Source organism: Acartia tonsa, chromosome 14 (assembly GCF_053477335.1).
Source record: "Acartia tonsa isolate MP-2025a chromosome 14, ASM5347733v1, whole genome shotgun sequence".
NCBI lineage: Eukaryota > Metazoa > Arthropoda > Copepoda > Calanoida > Acartiidae > Acartia > Acartia tonsa.
The window spans coordinates 18,994,997-19,016,117 of record NC_137273.1 but is presented as its reverse complement, the minus strand read 5'-3'; the positions used below and the strand labels follow the sequence as shown (position 1 = coordinate 19,016,117).

The window sequence follows — 21,121 nt, the reverse complement described above, 5'->3', positions numbered from 1 at the left end:
TTCTTTTTAACAAAAAAGGAATGATTATTCTCATAGCAAAAGAGCTTATATTAATAGATGCAAGAATAGTTAATTCTTGCATCGTATTATAAACATTTTTTTGCGGATATAATGTACAATTATAGGATTTTAAAAAATTGGTTTTAATCTTATTATTGTACGTACATTTTTATATTCGTAGAAAAATGGATATAATACGATGCTAGACAGGATTTTTATTTTTATGACGTCATATAGCTGATTTTTTAGACACTTTCTAAGGCTTCAAATTTTTTTTTTATTAATTTATGCTCTCAATTCAATGTTAGAATATAAACCATTCTTAATATATCCCAGCTGGCTTGTCGGTTCTAATTCCAGCTGCTCCGGATTCTTGTTGCTGGGCAGAAAATTGAACTTGCGCAGCACCATTGCGATGGCGACTTTAGCCTCCAGCAGAGCAAACCTCATGCCTATGCAAGCTCGGGGACCTTGTCCAAATGACAGGAATGTGTAGGGGCTGCGTGATTGGCGGGCCTCTTTGGAGAAGTTATCAGGATTGAACTGGCTAGGGTTGGGGTAGTAGCGCTCGTCATGGTGGATGCCAATGGCAGACAGTGAGAGCAGGTCGTTCTTTCTCACCCAATAGTCTGTACCTGGAAGCTGGAAGTCAGCGTTACATGCTCTGCACAGATATGCAACTTTTTTAGAATGAGAAGATACATGTCTCCTTAGCAATACAAAAAAATCACAACAGAAATGGACAATGTGACTTTCAAATAGGGTCAAGTTGTAGTTAGAATCTGTTGAATACTAAATCCTAGCTGCTCCCTCTTGCCAGATATTGCAATTTTAAGCTTTGTGGTAAAATTGCTGCATTTTTTTATTTCTATTTGTATTTTTTTAGAGAATTCAGAAAATACACTTAAAAAGATGAAAATTAAAAAGTTTAAAAGTTGCACTTTCCTGAACAGGTTTCCAACAGGAGTGTGTAATCTTAATGCTTCATGAATGCAGCTGTCGAGATAGGGTAGGCCTTTTTGGAATTAAGGTTGCCAAATTAGATCACTAACATAAGGAAAAAGGATAAGAGGATGAATACTCACCCCCTTTTCATGGTAAAATACTACTTCCCCATCCCTAAATTTAGAAGCAGACGAAAATCAAAAGCCGCCCAGGGCTTTTTGTAAGTCAATCATAAATAATAATGTGAATAAAAAGAAAAGCAATATTTAGCAAACAGCCGTGGGCGGTCAGAATCAGCTGAATGTTCATTATGAAAAAAATTTCCCCCTTTTTAGAAATAGAAGGATTCATCTTTCATGAACAAATTTTTTTAAATAAAAATAAAATTCTATGTAATTTTTAATTAAAACATTAAAACGAAAATATCTAATCTAATATTCCTGCCCTAAATATGGAAATAGTAAAAAGTAAAAAAATATTTTTTTAAATAATTTTTAATCCTCCCATTTGAAAAGTAGTGGAATAGTAATAAATTTTAGCGCGGCAACAGCGCTGAGTAGGCCTCTAGGCCCACTGCCTATTTTCGTCTTCTAGTTGCTTCGATTCCTCTCTTTTATTTTTTTCTCTATGATCACTAATGTCAATAAGAAACTGAATTATTTTAATTCTTACTTATCTATAGATTTAATACATAATAGTTATTTCTTGCATCATGTCTTAAACAGTTTTCCGCGGATATAAAATTTACAATTAAAAGATGAAAATTAGTTTTTTTAGCCCCGAGAGTCCGAAAGTACGGACTAAAAAAACTCGTTATGAACTTATGATTATTCGAAGATGCAAGATATAATTTTTTGTATAGATGAGAATCGGTCCTAATCCACAGGACATTATTCGGTTTTGAATGAATATGAGAAACAATAAGGAACATGTGAACCATTTCTCCAAAAAGTAAGTCATAAGTTTAATAAGTAACTGTATATAATTTTGGCAACCATGCCTTGAATGGTGGTGTAGTCTGGCATTTCTCCTCCATTTTCATCAAAAGCCTGATCAATCTCATCTTGAAGCTTCTGCTGTACTTCAGGATTTTTGCCAAACTCATAGCCCAGGAAGGAAAGGGTCATGCCTATGGGTGAAAGAAGGTGTAGGTTTAAAAAGAATCTTTGTTTTTATTTAGATTACTTACATTTCAGTAAAATATTAGGAGATAATCAGATAGGCTTGATTAAATAAGGCCGGCCTACCTATTCTATTGATGTCAAAGTAAAGGGAAAGATAAATGGAAGAGGAAAAGAATCCCTTAGAAAAGAGATTGGTTATAGAATATTTCCTAATGTCATTAGAAAATGTAGGCCAAAAGCTATGACATCTATAACCAATTTTCTATTTTGGCGCTAGAGACAGCTATTAATTATACCTGTAGTGTCATAGCCAGCAACCAGAAGGACGAGAGATGTTGCCACAATGATAATTATAAATGTAGTATCATAGCCGGCAACCAGAAGGACAAGAGATGTTGCCACAATGATAATTATACCTGTAGTGTCATAGCCAGCAACCAGAAGAACAAGAGATGTTGCCACAATGATAATTATACCTGTAGTATCATAGCCAGCAACCAGAAGAACAAGAGATGTTGCCACAATGATAATTATACCTGTAGTATCATAGCCAGCAACCAGAAGAACAAGAGATGTTGCCACAATGATAATTATACCTGTAGTGTCATAGCCAGCAACCAGAAGAACAAGGGATGTTGGCACAATGATAATTATAAATGTAGTATCATAGCCAGCAACCAGAAGGACAAAGATGTTGGCACAATGATAATTATACCTGTAGTATCATAGCCAGCAACCAGAAGAACAAGAGATGTTGCCACAATGATATTCATACCTGTAGTAGCATAGCCAGCAACCAGAAGGACATAGATGTTGCCACAATGATAATTATACCTGTAGTGTTATAGCTAGTAACCAGAAGAACAAGGGATGTTGCCACTATGATAATTATACCTGTAGTATCAAAGCAAGCAACCAGAAGAACAACAGATGTTGCCACAATGATATTCATACCTGTAAGGTCATAGCCAGCAACCAGAAGAACAAGAGATGTTGCCACAATGATATTCATACCTGTAGTGACATAACCAGCAACCAGAAGAACAAGGGATGTTGCCAGAATGATAATTATACCTGTAGTATCATAGCCAGCAACCAAAAGAACAAGAGGTGTTGCCACAATGATATTCATACCTATAGTGACATAACCAGCAACCAGAAGGACAAGGGATGTTGCCACAATGATAATTATACCTGTAGCATCAAAGCAAGCAACCAGAAGAACAAGAGATGTTGCCACAATGATATTCATACCTGTAAGGTCATAGCCAGCAACCAGAAGAACAAGAGATGTTGCCGCAATGATATTCATACCTGTAGTGTCATAGCTAGCAACCAGAAGGACAAGAGATGTTGCCACAATGATAATTATACCTGTAGCATCATAGCCAGCAATCAGAAGAACAACAGATGTTGCCACAATGATATTCATACCTGTAGTATCATAGCCAGCAACCAGAAGAACAAGAGATGTTGCCACAATGATATCTTCATTAAATTGTCTCTGCTTGACATGATGAGTGAACTGCATATCCTGCAGCAAATAAACAAATTTCACATGTAGCTGTCTATAGTGCCCTAGCAAATTGGGGATAGATGTCACTGTTTTTTGCCTACCTATTCTTTTGACCTCATAGTAGAGGAAATGAGAAAGGGAAGGGGGGATGAAACCCCCTAAAAGAGCCATGGGGTACAGGGTATTTCCTGACGTCAATAGAATAGGTAGGCCAAAAGTGGTGACATCTATCCCCATTTTCCTAGGGCACTAAACGTAGATAAATTTGACATATATTGAATATAAAATCTTATAACAAAATGACAGATAAACAATTGTTTTTGATAATTACAACTTTTTGTAGGTTTCCAATCCCTTTTAATTTTATTTTAGCATTGACTAAAGGTTTTTCTATATCACTATAATTAGTAATATAATTTGTAAAACAAGAAGAATTAAAGAGTATTTGTTAAAGTCAAGAATAGATTTAATATAGAAAAAATCACGAATTCTTTCTTACACTGTTCCATGACCGACAGGACAAAGATTAATTACATACTGTATGCTCACAAAAAAAATCAGCTGTCTATTCTGTATAACATTTCTCCTATAGCCTTAATAAATAACTGAAAGACAGACAGACAAAGTGAATCATAGAGTAACTTCTCTACTAAAAATAAATTTATGAAATATACTTCAACAAACTACAACTATCTACCTGGTCAATTACCTCATACGGGCGGAGATGCTGTCCATGACATGAAATGCCATGGTCCAACAACCCAGGATAACCAAGGGGAGCCAAATTTCTCCTTTTCTGTCCAAACACCCGGGGTTTTAGGTTAAGTAACAACAATTAGACAACCAACCATTTGATTGCACGACCTTTGTCTAAGAATTCCTAACTTTGCATGTTAATGAGATGCGCCTGTTTTTGGTCAAGGCATTCCCCCTACTCTAATCAATGTCCGCACCTGACATAGTAGTAGTAAGAACAATTTTTAACGTCTTTAGTTATGACGCAGTGTTAAGCCGAGATTCGAACCAATCACCTCCATGACGACGAGCGAGTGCGCTACGTGTTGAGCCACGGTCGCGGATTTTTAACTAAAACATATATCTAACCTTTTCATACTGCTCATGAATATCTTTATTGGCATTAGCATCCAGTTTGTCAACTTCTGTCTCTTCCCCAGCTCCCTCTGCCTTGATACAGTCAATCATCAAGTCTATGAGATCATTCTCTCTTATCCCAGTTTTGCGCCTGAGTTTCAGGTTTCAGTTTTAATTTTATTTTAAATAATTTTCTTTTTATCATAGTTAAAGCCTGTGCTTTCGGCATCTCGGGGCTCAAAAACTGCTTTTAATCTAATTATTGTACATTTTATATCCGTGGATAGTTGTTTATAATACGATGCGAGCAACAACTATTCATTAATGTTGTAATCTAAACTGTGCCTGTGTTCAATAGTTTGTCTGATGATCTGAGTAAAGAATTTTGTCTCCTTTGGCTTGAATATGCTGTAGTTGAGAAATTTATGAATTTTTTTTACACCTGGGATAAACCTAAAAATAACAAGGATGACAACATCCATAAAATCGAAGCTCTGGAGCGGTAGGACAAACGACAATCACCACTTACAGTATTATAAAATGTATAAAGGTATATAAAATTTATGTATTTGTTGAAAACTGCTTAAATACATGATAATGTTTAAGGTTATACTTACATTTTTAAAATTTTAGAGATGCTTTGCTTTAAAAATTGTAATAGGAATAGAATTCTAAAATTTAGAAGAATCGGATAATTCTAACATACAAAATTTGTTTTCAAAAAAGTTTTAAAAAATCAGCATGTTTAAAATGGACGTACGGACATTCTGGCAATGATTATTGAGTTGCTACGATTTCTAAATTGTACCTAACTACTACAGGAATCACCAAGCAAAGTTTGAAATCGATAGGACAATTTTAACATGCCTAAACTAACGAAAAAAGCTATCCGTTCCGCTTTTAAAAATAACATGTTAAAATAAACTTTGTTGATCACTCTATGTAAATAAATTGTAGCTGTCTGTAGTGCTCTAGCTAAATGGGGATAGATGTCACTGCTTTTGGCCTACCTATTCAATTGACAATAGCCTATACCCTATACCCCATCTCTTTTCTTTTCCCTTTTCCTTTATCCCCTGACGTCAATAGAAAAGGTAGGTTAAAACGGTGACATCTATCCCCAATTTTCTAGGGCACTAAACAAACAATTACCTGGAGAAAGCTTTGATATTGTCAGAGAATGTATTGATAAAAACTCTAGCAGCTGCTTTTACGAATTTATTATCCTTGTCCTGTATGTACAGTACACATTAGTTTCAATTCTGAAATATTAATTCATCAAAATGTCCTCCCGCTATTTTCCTGTATTTCATCAAATTTTCTATACTTCATTTCTACAATAAGTCCTTTTTTATGAAAGTAACAGGATCTGTGTCTGTCTTTCTGTCTGTTTGTGTGTACCTTAGGATCTTGCTAACCACTGAACTGATATGGTTTTCCTTTAAAGGGTAGGTCCTGGGAAAGTTAAAAGCTATTTGTGGGGAGAGTACCACCACCCTCCCAAGAGAAGTTGCCCCTACAAAAAAATATCCGCCCTCCAAAAAAGTTTTTTCTTCACTTTGTATTGAAAACTACAATATAAAGTTGGGAGAAGGATCGACTCCCCTAACCTTCCCACCCCCCCTCTACCTAAAGTGTCCCTAGATGCCTAAAGGAGCATAGTTTTTATTAATGTATGGCAATTTTTATTCTTTTCACTAATGTTATGACTTTTTAAGCTCTCATTTGAATTGCTTAAAACAATAGATATATAAACAGTATGTCTATGTAGATGGTCCAACTGACACAATTTTTCATCAAAATTAAAAATAAAATTTTTGCAGACAGAAACTGTTGTTTACATTTTGTTATGTGCTTCACATTATACAAGGGAATAAATTTTTATACGAATTAATTTACCCAGAAAAACCTTAATTCTAATATAAGCTATGTAAACGAATTGAAATAATTATGCTCATACATACCAAGATCTGTAAAATGTTCCAACCAATGCAATGAGATTTCAGTATTATCCTAATGGCCCATTTTGTCAATATGTCTCCTAAGTAACTCTATCTTTAAAACTATCCTTGAAGCTGTCAGGATCAATACCAAAGGCACAGGTTGCCAGAGTATCCAAGCTGAACTTGCCAAATACATCCTAAATATTAGATTTATTGCAGAAGTATTTTTGTCATGTAATGCGACTAAACACAGAAAAACGTAGCTGTGTTTAAAGCCCTAGGAAAATGGGGTTAGATGTCACCGATTTTGGCCTTCCTATTCTATTGACGTCATAGTAGAGGGAAAGAGAAAAAGAAGGAGGAAAGAAACCCCCCGATGTCAATAGAATAGGTAGGCCAGAAGCAGTGCCATTTATCCCCATTCTGTTAAGGCACTATAAACAGCTACCATCCTAAATTATAGATTCATTGCAGTATTATTTTAGTCATGCAATGCGGTTAAACGCAGAAAAACGTAGCTGTGTTTAGTGCCCTAGGGAAATGGAGAAAGATGTCACCACTTTTGGCCTACCTATTCCATTGACGTCATAGTAGAGGGAAAGAGAAAGGGAAGGGGGAAAAGAAACCTAGAAACGAGATAGGGTATTTGGTATCTCTTGACATCAATAGAATAGGTAGGCCAAAAGCAGTGACATCTATCCCTTTTTTGCTAGGGCACTAGACAGTTACATGTCATGCGACTAAACGCAGAAAAAAACATTCAACATATCTATATTACAAAGTAGAAGGATGTGTGTGCGTCTGTCTGGATCTTAAGATCTGATTAAAAAATATTTCTGTGAGACAGGTGGGGGGGAGTCATCCCCTTCATGTATAGTTTACCCCTAAATTTTGAAAATCAAATGTGGTGTCAAAAACGTCTTTTTCATTAACTTGTTAAAAAAAATATACAATTAAACACGTCTTAAAAATTCTTAAGATATATGTAAGTGGTCAAATCCTGTATCAGCTGAAATAAGAAAGAACAAGGACGACAACATCCATGAAAGCGAAGCTTTAAAACGGAAGAACGGACGAACATTAACACTTGTAGAGTGTCAGAACTAAATAAGTAGAATGTTAATGCAAAATTACAAGTAAATTTGTTGAAAAACTGCTTAAATACATGATACTATTTAAGAACATACTGACATTTTTAGGACTTGATTATAGGGATGCTTCGCTTATAACATTGTACCTTGTTGTAATAGGAATCAGTATTTAAGAAATCAAAAGAATAGGATAATTTTAACATACGAAAAAGTAAAAATCAGCTTGTTTAAAATGAAAGTACGGACTTTCAGGTAACGATTAAAGAGTTGCTTCGCTTTCTAAGTCGTACCTAACTGTTATAGGAATCGCCATGAAAAGTGTGAAATCAATAGGACAATTCTAATCTGTTCAAATTAACGAAAAGAGCTAACCAATACGGCTTGGACGGACCGACCCTAATTATAGAAAAGCTCCTCTTTTATAAAATATATAGCGTGAGTGTGACTAGTGGCTTCTCCCCTTGCCTTATGAGAGGTTAAGATAATCGATATATTATTATAAAATAGAAATAGAAGAATAGAAGCATATTCTGAACCCTTTTTTTGTCAAATCTAAGAAGGAACATTTCTAGCAGACAAAAGTATTGTTTACTTTCGACTCAAGCTGATGTGGATTCTTAAGAAATTATAGACTCGCTACTCGATAGTGAGGCAAAATTATTTTTTGTGTAAAATCATCCAAAAGCACATTAAAAATCTACAAAAATTAAACAAAATCATATGTTAATAACCCTTTTAAGATTTTATTTAATTGTAAATTTTTTTATTCGATTTTGGAGGATTTTTCACAAAAATAATTTTGCCTCACCAGCGAGTAGCCAGCCTAACTTTTTTTTTAAGAATCCACCTCGTTACTAAGCTTTCAAATTTAAACGAAATTTTTGGGCAATTAATTCTGGTTCCGCAAAGCTTTCTTCTAAGAAAATATACTGTTTACAGCTGACTTTTACCTATGTATGAAATGAAAAAAAAACATGCATTCTTAACAAGATGTGTACAAAATTTCAACCAATGAAATTAAATGTATGTACCGATGCGATTCTCCTATTGGCTCAATCAGACATTCCCTCTCTTTCTTAGTACCTTTATTTATTATAACTTGGATGTTGCACCACATTTTCATGTACTCTGATAAAGTAATACTAGTAGATGGCTAAAATAACAATAGACCCATCCACCCTTTACCTAATTTTACCTAATCCCATCCCCTCCTACCGGATAAACGCAGTGAAAAATTGACGAAAAATGTTTTCCAGTCAATATATCCTCGTATATTCTATATCCATTCCTAAGATCTAACATTAAGTTGATTTATTTAAAAGCTTATTTTATATTATATTTAAACATTGAAATTAAAAAAAATTAATAATAAATAGCATAATCAGGCCTAGCTATTCTAATAATCAATTCTACAAAAAAAATCACGAACCTTTGGAAGTAGGGTGGGAGTATATCTTGTTTTTTTTAATGTAACTGAAGAGGTGTGGGTAAGGTAGGTCACAACTCTTTTCCCTTTTTTGGGGGAGGGAAAGGGGAAGTGGGTTGTGGTTAAATCCATTAGAATTGTTTATCAGAATCACATTTCCTTTTCCATGAGCATAATCAATGATTGCATATATATAAAATTTTCTTATCTTTAATTTCACAATATTAAAGCAATTATGCATATGAGATATGGAAGAACAAGGTAATTGTGGCTAAGATAAAAAACAAGGATGACAACATCCATAAGAAGCGAAGCACAAAAAATCGTGGATGGGAATATATACAAGTAGATTTAAAGGGTATTTATTAAAATTAAGAATATATATTTTTTGGAGAAAATAAACACGAAATCTTATTTTATTTTGTATGATAACTGACAGACCGAGACGAAGCCCAAAATACATAACTTTTGCACCACATCGTCTTCCTATGACGTCATAAAATGAGGGAGATAAGAGGAGAAGTGGGAAAGAAAATCCCTAAAAGAGAGATGGAGAATATGGCGTCACAGGAAGACGACGTGGTGCAAAAGTTATGTATTTTGGGCTTCGTCACAGACCGACGATCAAAGTAAATTACATACTGGATGCTCAGAACAATGGAAAAAAAATATTTAGATACTGACGTCCCATAAAGTTTGAAAATTGGACCATAAACACCCAAGATATAGGGAAAAATGTCAAAAATATAAAAAAAAATAGACAAAAACATGCTTAAAAGCAGTCCGACCGCCATGAATGTTTTATAGTTAACTGTGCTCCTTAATAAAGGGAATGTTGTCAAAAAGTTATAGCCTTTAATTTTATGTTTTTTTTTATTACTCGTGGGAAGTTGTCTACAATAATATATGATACTTGGTTTTTGGTATGGCTTAGAACCGGTTCTAATCTATTGATACGAAAAAATATATGATTTTTTAAAAAGGAAAAGCATGAAGCCTTTTAAAAATCAATACATATATATTTTGTTGTATGGCCGACAGACAATCCTTATAATAAAGTGACAGAATGTCTATCTGTCTGTCTGTGTGTTTGTCTGTATTTTTGTACTGAAGGATCTCTCTAACCGCTGAACTGATATAGTTATCTGTTACAGAGTAGCTTCTCATAGGTCATGGGAAGGTTTATAACTATTTTAGGGGAGGGTACCAAGTTATATGATGAATGGTCTTTGGTATGTGGTATCTTCAAGAGAAAAAACAAAAGTCTATTTTGGATAGCAGTCAAGAAAATCACACTTCCGCTTAAGCGTTTCGGACGGTGAGACAAACATATAAAGTAAATTATAAAGCCAAAGTGAGAAAAACGTAGCTTTCTATTTAGCCCTAGCATAATGGGGATAGATGTCACTGCTTTTAGCCTACCTATTCTATTGACGCCAGGAAATACACTATACCCCATCTTTTTTCTATGGGGTTTCCTTCCCTTTCTCCTTCTCGCTACTATGTCATTAATAGAATAGGTAGGCCAAAAGCAGTGACATCTATCCCCATTTTCCTAGGGCACTAAACACAGCTATGCTAAAAAACAAATAAAAATACCTTGAGTTCAAAGTCAGATTTGGTCTGGGCTTTTGTCTCGAGTTCATTGGTCAGTCTGGATCCTATCTCCTTCATAAACTTGTACATACTCCGCATCTTACCACTTGTAAAGATTGGGCTGAATGTTGACCTATAAAATATAATGTTTTAACAATTAGAATGTAACACATTTTCAAAAACACATCTCATATCTAATGTCTGTAAAAATACATCGCAAACTGAATGCAAGATGGCGGAGATGCCGCACTATGCACCTCTGTCAAATGTCGTCTTACAGTCTAGTTAATTTTTCACTTTCAAAGTCTACACATTAACTCCTATACACACAGGTATATTAAGGGATAAGACAATGGTTGCTAAATTAACAACATCATGATGAACAGAATTACCCCTTCGGTAGATTTATTGAAAAGTTTGGAACCAAAATCAAAGGGTTTAAAGATAACGTGGTTTTATAATAAATGTACCAGCCCTTACTGTTTTTAAAAAATAAATTGTTTAATAAGGCATGAAGTAAAAAATGTTCATTATAATAGTTATTTCTTGCATCATTTTATAAACAGCTTTCTGCAGATGTAAAATGGTTTTAATGATTGTACATTTTCATATTCATAGAAAACCGGATATAATATGTATGATGCTAGACATAGTTAGTTTTTTTTTGTATGGATGAGAACTGGTTTTAATCCACACCGGTACGAATAGACAGACTTATAGACATCCTGTTACTTTTACATAAGGATTTTTTTTCTTTTTCTTATAAGTGGTCGCATCAGCATAATCAGCTACCTGACATCTTTCCAATCATCATTCTCCAGGCTGGTCAGCTGATTCTTCCACAGCTGATCCATGTCACCACCCTCCAGCATGCCATTCAAATTTGAATCATTTCTAAACAAGGTATTCTTATTAAATATAGTAGTAAGGTTTTTTATTTGTCTGTTAAGATCCTGCTAAACTCTATAACGCATAAAATCTACATATAGGGGCAGTTTTAGTATAACTTATTAAAAAACCCGATATTTTTAAACGCTTTGTGGCATTCTTCAGCAGGAATATTGGAAAAATAAAGGTCTAGCTGCATAGTTTTGGAATCCAGATAAGGATTGAAGCAATTCTTATGTGCATAGATTCAATCATAACAAAGATATTAAAAACTGCATCAAGATTTAGGGTGCTCGGAGTTAAAATAAAACTAATTGTTAGATTGCTATTGAGGATATACACTTTTCAGATAATTGGTAATAAAAATCCTTTTTAGTATTATACAAGGTAACCACTCCACTATAATTCCAATTTTTCATTGATTTTATTGAAAATTGACTTACCTTAATCTACAACCTAAGAAATACTGTGCTTTTGATATTTAAGAACAAAAGCCAGTTAGATATCGGATGCTCTTTTGTAAAGGGGAATCGTCATAGAAAAACAAATCTGCAGTCTATCTTAAACAGCTGCTAAGAAATTTACATTTATGTGGACAACCCAAAAACAATGGCATTACTAAAAGAGGTCTAATAACATAAGGTCAAATTTACAAAAGGTCTAATGCTACATAAAGTCTAATTTAAAAAAGATCTAATGCTTCAAAATAAAAATACATTATTTAATACCTATATTTGAGACAACTTTTACTACACAGAAACTCCCAATTTTTAACAACAACAAAATCCCTGCACCTCTCGGAGAGCCTCGAACCCGCAACATACGGATAAGGAAACCAACATTCTATAAATGAGCTATATTGGAGTCCAATTATAAGTTGTGAAAATAGACGATGTATACAAAAACTTATTTCTTATAGTATACTTTAAAATTTCAAGTTCTTCCATGTCTATCATCATAGCTCAGGGGTAGAGTTGAGGTTCCATTCAAAGAGTTTTCAGTTCAAAACTACCCAAACACCAAATTTAATTTTCACTGTCTGAGATAATAAGTAATACAAAATTTTAAAACATTTTTAATCATTTACATTATACATAATACAGTCACTTAAAATATTAAAATATTTTTTAAATTTGTTTTCGGTGAGACTCAATCTTGCATCCATTAAACCAAATATCAGTGGTAAAACAAATTATTTTCTCACCAAACCTCAAAATCTCTACAGGGGTATGCGTGTTTTGTAGATTTATTGTTTTGGTCTTACTGTAAATGCCAAAATATAAAAGATTGAAAAAAATATTGTTTCAGTGGTGTGTCTTGAACCACCATCCTTGGCATCTGAAACCTGTTGCCTTAACCGAAAGAGCTAATTTAACATGAGACTTAAGTGAGTGTTTTACAGTCTTCTTTTAAATGCCAAAGTATATAATATTGAAATAAATTTTTTTTCAATGGTGTGTCTTGAACCACCATCCTTGACATCTGAAACCTGTTGCCTTAACCAAAAGAGCAAATTTAGTATGAGACATATATGTATGTTCAACAGTATTACTTTAAATGCCAAAGTATATAATATTGAAAAAAATATTGTTTCAGTGGTGTGTCTTGAACCACCATCCTTGACATCTGAAACCTGTTGCCTTAACCAAAAAAGCTAATTTAGCATGATACATATGTTTGTGTTCAACAGTCTTATTTTATTTTAAATGCCAAAGTATATAATATTGAAAATAATATTGTTTCAGTGGTGTGTCTTGAACCACCATCCTTGACATCTGAAATTTGACGCCTTAAACAAAAGAGCTATCTCAGCATGAAACATTAATATATGTTTTACAGTCTTCTTTTAAATTCCAATGTATATAACATATAACATATGTGAGTGTTCTACAGTCTTATTTAAAATGCATAAGTATATAATATTGAAAAAAATATTGTTTCAGAGGTGTGTCTTGAACCACCATCCTTGACATCTGAAACCTGTTGCCTTAACCAAAAGAGCTAATTTAGCGAGAGACATATGTTAGTGTCTTACTTTAAATGCAAAAGTATATAATATTGAAAAAATATTGTTTCAGTGGTGGGTCTTGAACCACCCTCCTTGACATCTGAAATTTGACGCCTTAACCAAAGGAGCTATTTCAGTATGAAAGATTTATATGTGTTTTATAGTCTTCTTTTAAATGCCAAAGTATATAATATTGAAAAAAATATTGTTTCAGTGGTGTGTCTTGAACCACCATCCTTGACATCTGAAACCTGTTGCCTTAACCAAAAGAGCTAACTTAGCATGAGACATAAGTGAGTGTTCAATAGTCTTATTTCAAATGCCAAAGTGTATAATATTGAAAAAATATTGTTTCAGTAGTGTGTCTTTAACCACCATCTTTGACATCTGAAACCTGTTGCCTTAACCAAAAAAGCTAATTCAGCATGAGACATATGTGAGTGTTCAACAGTCTTAATTAAAATGCCAATTTATATAATATTGAAAAAAATATTGTTTCAGTGGTGTGTCTTGAACCACCATCCTTGACATCTGAAACCTGTTGCCTTAACCAAAAGAGCTAATTTAGCGAGAGACATATGTTAGTGTCTTACTTTAAATGCAAAAGTATATAATATTGAAAAAATATTGTTTCAGTGGTGGGTCTTGAACCACCCTCCTTGACATCTGAAATTTGACGCCTTAACCAAAGGAGCTATTTCAGTATGAAAGATTTATATGTGTTTTATAGTCTTCTTTTAAATGCCAAAGTATATAATATTGAAAAAAATATTGTTTCAGTGGTGTGTCTTGAACCACCATCCTTGACATCTGAAACCTGTTGCCTTAACCAAAAGAGCTAACTTAGCATGAGACATAAGTGAGTGTTCAATAGTCTTATTTCAAATGCCAAAGTGTATAATATTGAAAAAATATTGTTTCAGTAGTGTGTCTTGAACCACCATCTTTGACATCTGAAACCTGTTGCCTTAACCAAAAAAGCTAATTCAGCATGAGACATATGTGAGTGTTCAACAGTCTTAATTAAAATGCCAATTTATATAATATTGAAAAAAATATTGTTTCAGTGGTGTGTCTTGAACCACCATCCTTGACATCTGAAACCTGTTGCCTTAACCAAAAGAGCTAAATTACTATGAGACATATATGTATGTTCAACAGTATTACTTTAAATGCCAAAGTATATAATATTGAAAATAATATTGTTTCAGTGGTGTGTCTTGAACCACCATCCTTGACATCTGAAACCTGTTGCCTTAACCAAAAGAGCTAACTTAGCATGAGACATAAGTGAGTGTTCAATAGTCTTATTTCAAATGCCAAAGTGTATAATATTGAAAAAATATTGTTTCAGTAGTGTGTCTTGAACCACCATCTTTGACATCTGAAACCTGTTGCCTTAACCAAAAAAGCTAATTCAGCATGAGACATATGTGAGTGTTCAACAGTCCTAATTAAAATGCCAATTTATATAATATTGAAAAAAATATTGTTTCAGTGGTGTGTCTTGAACCACCATCCTTGACATCTGAAACCTGTTGCCTTAACCAAAAGAGCTAAATTAGTATGAGACATATATGTATGTTCAACAGTATTACTTTAAATGCCAAAGTATATAATATTGAAAATAATATTGTTTCAGTGGTGTGTCTTGAACCACCATCCTTGACATCTGAAACCTGTTGCCTTAACCAAAAGAGCAAATTTAGTATGAGACATATATGTATGTTCAACAGTATTACTTTAAATGCCAAAGTATATAATATTGAAAAAAATATTGTTTCAGTGGTGTGTCTTGAACCACCATCCTTGACATCTGAAACCTGTTGCCTTAACCAAAAAAGCTAATTTAGCATGAGACATATGTTTGTGTTCAACAGTCTTATTTTAAATGCCAAAGTATATAATATTGAAAATAATATTGTTTCGGTGGTGTGTCTTGAACCACCCTCCTTGACATCTGAAATCTGACGCCTTAAGCAAAAGAGCTACCTCAGCATGAAACATTAATATATGTTTTACAGTCTTCTTTTAAATGCCAATGTATATAAGATTGAAAAAAATATTGTTTGAACCACCATCCTAGATATCTGAAACCTGATGCCTTAACCAAAAGAGCTATTTCATTATGAGAAATATGTATTTGTTTAACAGTCTTATTTTAAATGTCAAAATATTGTTTCAGTGATGGGTCTTGAACCACACCAGTTGAGACTTGATATCTGAAACCTAATGTCTTAACCAAAAGAGCCATATAATCATAAGACATATATATATATTTTACAGTCTCAGTTTAAATGCCAAAGTATACAAGATTGAAATAAAATATTTCCCCTTGCCCTCATCTTTCTTTCCCTTCTCTGCATTAACACAGCATTCTTTTTTTTTTAAACCTACCTCGGTGCTTGCTTACATGTGAAGACCGGAGCACCGAAAACCCCCCCCCCCCCCGCTTAGTTTTGACAAAAATCAAAAATAAGGGGGGGGTAGTTTTTTAACCCCCCGCTTAGTTTTGACAAAAATCAAAAATAAGGGGGGGGGTAGTTTTTAACCCCCCCCCCTTAATTTTGAAGAAAATCAAAAATAAGGGGGGGGGGTAGTTTTTTCACTATACAACACGCCAGAAAGTTGAGTGAGGTAAATCAAGAAAATCCAGTATACCAGAGGGGAAACCTTATTACAGGGATATTCATGTTTTGGGGCATAATTTCCTTATTTATTGACTTTGGCCAGTAAAAGGTTTTAATTTTGCGCAAAATTAAAACCTTTTAGATTAAGTTAGCTTTCTAGAAATTATATCATTGAAAAATTTCGTCGCTTTTATTATCTAAATGGATCATATATTACAAAATATCAACAATTAAATGTCTGCTAAAATTTTTTTTTTTAAGTTTGACGAATTTTGGGGTCAGATGAACCTAATGGATATATTATGTTTATTTACACCCCTTAGTATAATAAACAAAATAACCCTTTTTGTATACTAAAATAAAAAATCCAACTACTTTAGTATCTAGGATATTTGTCTTTGTCTCTGTTTTATTACCTAAGTGGGATGATTCAAAGAAAATACCATAAAATTAGTTTATTATATGTCAATATTTCTTATTAAAACCAACTAATTGTTTATGGAGTTAAACTACTCTATGCAGAGTTTAACAGCCCAAGCCACCATTAGCCGCATGGCTTACTGAAGCTTCACCATAAGCCGCGCGACTTCGTAAGCCACCATATAAGCCTCACTCCAGCCGCGTGGCTTACTCACTCAGCCACCAAGTTTACATTCAGCTGTCCAAGCCACCAAGTAAGGCTCACTCTCAGCCGAATGGCTTACTCAGCCACCAAAATTTTCATTAAGCTGTCCTAAGTCTCAGTCAACGTAAGCCACAGCTAAACCTCACCCCTCCTTTTTTATTTTTAAGAAAGCAGCTTTTAGCAGTTGTAGCAAATATTTAATTCATTCTAACAGCTTAAACAAAAGTGAAGTAGCAGCCATACCAAACCAATCGTATTCGATATAGCTATCCAGCTTGAAGGTAGAATCAGCCACCCTCATCCTAAGCCCTATGAATTTCATCACTATGATTAATTTGATTAATTTTAAATAGGACTGCAAAAAATATGATTATGAAATAAAAATTTCCTTAAAAAAAACAAGTATTCTTTAGAGAGATAATTATTTAGTCTATCAATGAGATCTTGGATTTTAGTTGCGAAGCACATATAAATATTTAATTCCGTGAACCTTGTAAATATACATAGATGGGTTAGGTTAGGTTATATGGCTAGGGGGACCGAGCGCCCGCGGCTAGGCAGGCTAGAGGGCTGGTCTTTGTAACATTAGACCTTTTTAATATTAAAACATTTGTAGGTTTAGATTTTGTTTAGGGTTAGACCTTTTTAAAATTATATCATTTGTAGCAACGCCAAAACAATACCTATTGACAAAGTTGTTGAAGTGCTTGACAGTGATGTCTCTGATGAGATCTACAGAGTTGATGCACAAGACAGGCTTACCGAGAAGATAGATGCCAAAATAGTCTTTTTCCTAAATGAAGTTATTGTTGTAAGTGCCTTAGGTTAGCAAAATGGGGATATATGTCACTGATTTTGGCCTACCTATTCTATTAACGTCACGAAATACCCTGTACCCCATCTCTTTTCTAGGGAGATTTTTTCCCCGCCCCTTTCTCTTTCCCTCTACTATGACGTCAATGGAATAGGTAGGCCAAAAGCGGTGACATCCATCCCCATTTTCCTAGTGCACTAAAAACAGCTACCTACATGTAACAATGATGAATTTATGTAATTGTTGCATAGTTTTGTGATTTATAGGTGAAATATAAAAGCACCCTGTGAGGAACGCCCCTAGAGGCCTTAAGGGCCCTTGAGGTGGATGGCAAAACTAAACCATCTACCTCACTTTTAATTGTAGTTTTATAAAGAAAAAGTTTCAGCACCCTTGAAGGTCAAGTAAGTCATATAGTGGCACCTTAAATTTTTTTTCTTTCTCTTAGGAGTTTGGTGGAAGCCCTCCCACAGTAGTTATAAACCTTCCTAGGACCTATGAGAAGCTACAATTTAAAGGAGAACCATATCGATTCCTTTTACTTATATATATTATGATTAACATTTGTTGATTTAGGGGAACATTATTTTTAAGTTTTAAATTGACAGGGCTCTTATAACTAATTACCTTTACCTTAAATTTTTGATAATCCTCCTTAAATATATCATTAAGGTGCTTCTTCTGGGTTAAAATTTCTAAAAAAAACAATTAATCATTTATAAGGTTTAGACTGGTTCTAGTGGAAGTGTTTAGTGCTCTAGGATAATGGGAATAGATGTCACCGCTTTTGGCCTACCTATTCTATTGACGTCATAGTAGAGGAAAAGAAAAGGGAAAGGGGGAAAGAAACTCAATAGAAAGAGATGGGTTATAGGGTATTTCTTGACGTCAATAGAATAGGTAGGCCAAAAGCAGTGACATCTATCACCATATGCTATGGCACTATAGACAGCTATCTGGTTATGAATTGAAGTAAAAGAATAGAGGAGGCATAAGCTATATTTAACTCTGCCCACAGGACAGGGACCCTGTGCTGATTTTTGTATTTGAAATCAGCTAATAGCGTCAGAAGTATAAACAGTGCCGAGTCTCTACAAAAAAGAAAAGAAAGCAATTTGCTAGCAGATGAAATAGGTCTTCACCACTTGGGCCAGATAGTTATCTGGATTATACATAAGAACATTTATTGATGACGAATAAATCAATCCACATCCAATATTCCCCCTGCCATTGTATTGTACATTCATAATGATTATAAACAAAATTTCCCCTTCCGTATATTAAATTTATTGGTTGAAAAGTTAAACCTACTAGCTTGGACCAACCAATCAAGATTCAATATAAGTCCCAAATTTTTTAAAATAACGAATAGGAAGGGAACTGTAATATCTTTAAATGATTACTCTGTAGTGTTAGGATGATAATGTAGCTGTGTTTAGTGCCCTAGCAAAATGGGGATAGATGTCACTGCTTTTGGCCTACCCATTCTATTGACCATCTCTATACTCTATACCCATCTCTTTTCTATTGGGTTTCTTTCCCCCTTCCCTTTCGATTTCCCGCTACTATGACGTTAATACAATAGGTAGGCCAAATGTAGTAATATCTATCCCCATTTTGCTAGGGCACTATAGCTTGCTACCTGGTTATAAATTTAAGTAAAAGAATAAAGGAGGCATAAGCTATATGAAACTCTGCCCATTCTTTCCCTCTACTATGACGTCAATACAATAGGTAGGCCAAAAGTAGTAATGTATATCCCCATTTTGCTAGGGCTACAATGATAATTACCTTTGTGAGAACCCCATGGGAAGGAACCACTGATACATGGGATGCCAAGCTTTTCCCATTTTCCAAAGTTCTTGGCTATGTACCAGTACAACCACAGGAACAGGGTGACAACCAGTAATCCTAGTTCTACCAACATTTCTATTTAAGATCTGAAATCTAGTCAAACAAGGATGACAACATCCATAAAAGCGAAGCTCTGAAACAGTAGGACAAACGAACATTAATACTTGTAGAGTGTCAGAACTGTATAATCAGAATATAAATGTACATTCTCCAAACAAAATTTTGAGTGAAAACTGCTTAAATGCAGGACAAAGGTTAAGGAAATACTTACATTTTTAGGACTTGATTATAGAGATGCTTTGTTGTACTAAGAATCAGTATTCCAAAAATGGGATCAATCGAATATGGTTTGAATATTGAATATTCGATCCATTGTCCACTCCCTTACTCCCTGACTTATTCTAAATACTAACATAAAGGATGCGAATATTTTTAACAGAGGTTAATTCTAATTCTTAAATAAACTTTTGCCTCACTAAAATTTAAGTGAGGCAAAATTATTCCCTCTAAATTTTTAGTGAGCCTCCCTGATTTTAGTGGGGCAAACTGATAGAAGATAGAAACAATATTTTTTTGTGGATCCTAACAAAGACGAAGAAAGTCCCTCAAAAAAATTCTGACGAGGAGAGGAGGAATGGGAAAGAAAACAACTAAAAAAGAGATGGATAATCCCTCATTTTTATGACGTCACATTGAGCGACTTTCTTCGTCTTCGATCCTAACGAAAAAGAGCCAAAAATTCTAATGCCAAACTTTCTATTTCTTCGTGTAAAAATATATTTAATAAACACTCAATCCATAATATGTGTAGATAACATTTTTATAAATCAATTTAAAAGTGTTAAATTGTATATATGTACATACTATATTTCAACAAAAAACTTCTGCTTAAAACGTTTAATACTTTTTTAACAACAATTGCATCAAATCTAACAAATAAATAACTAGAAAAGACTGAACTAAACTAAACTGAATCAGGGATCTCACATGAAATTTTTTTTTTACACGACTTTTTTTTAAAAAAGGGAAGGGGGGAAGAAGAAGGGGGAAAAGGGGAATTAAAAAGGGAAGGGGGTAAGGCAAGAAAATTTTAAAAATACACGACTTTTTGGCAAAAGTCGTGTAAAAAACACGACCTTGTGATCCCTAACTGAAGTATTTCTTTCATATACTTTAAAATGAGTACAAATTTGAGGTTATGGTAAACTTTTGAATGCACTAGCTTATGAGGAAACACTAGTACTGTGCGTTCCTGAGTCACACAGTTATTTTACTAGTATGTACTACATGAAAATGGGGATAGATGTCACAACTTTTGGCCTACCTATTCTATTACTCATAGTAGAGGAAAAGAGAAAGGAAATGGGAAAAAAGATACCCTAGAGAAGAAAGAGATAGGTATAGGGTATTTCCTGACGTCATTGGAATAGGTAGGCCGAAATCAGTGACATATATCCCCATTTTACTAGGGCACCATAGACAGCTATGTGTTTGATGGATGGTCAATCAGAGTCCAATTTTGTATACAAAATAGTTTTTCTCAAGCGTTACAATTACTTTAAAGAAGTT

At 34.0% G+C, this 21,121-nt stretch overlaps 1 protein-coding gene across 1 annotated transcript; it reads right to left on the bottom strand.

Annotated features, from left to right (window-relative positions):
* Nucleotides 1–166: 166 nt before the first annotated feature.
* On the bottom strand, nucleotides 167–20,518 carry LOC145306106 (cytochrome P450 6B5-like). The gene is made up of 13 exons (XM_080148058.1): nucleotides 19,490–20,518; nucleotides 18,332–18,393; nucleotides 17,568–17,677; nucleotides 11,526–11,627; nucleotides 10,737–10,866; nucleotides 6,748–6,817; nucleotides 5,830–5,911; nucleotides 5,023–5,130; nucleotides 4,690–4,828; nucleotides 3,504–3,603; nucleotides 1,946–2,074; nucleotides 949–1,015; nucleotides 167–667 (listed from the first exon to the last, which is right to left on the bottom strand). The coding sequence occupies exons 1-13, from the start codon at nucleotides 19,623–19,625 to the stop codon at nucleotides 286–288; spliced, it is 1,617 nt and encodes a 538-aa protein (XP_080004184.1). The 5' UTR covers nucleotides 19,626–20,518; the 3' UTR covers nucleotides 167–285.
* Between the last annotated feature and the right edge of the window lie 603 nt (nucleotides 20,519–21,121).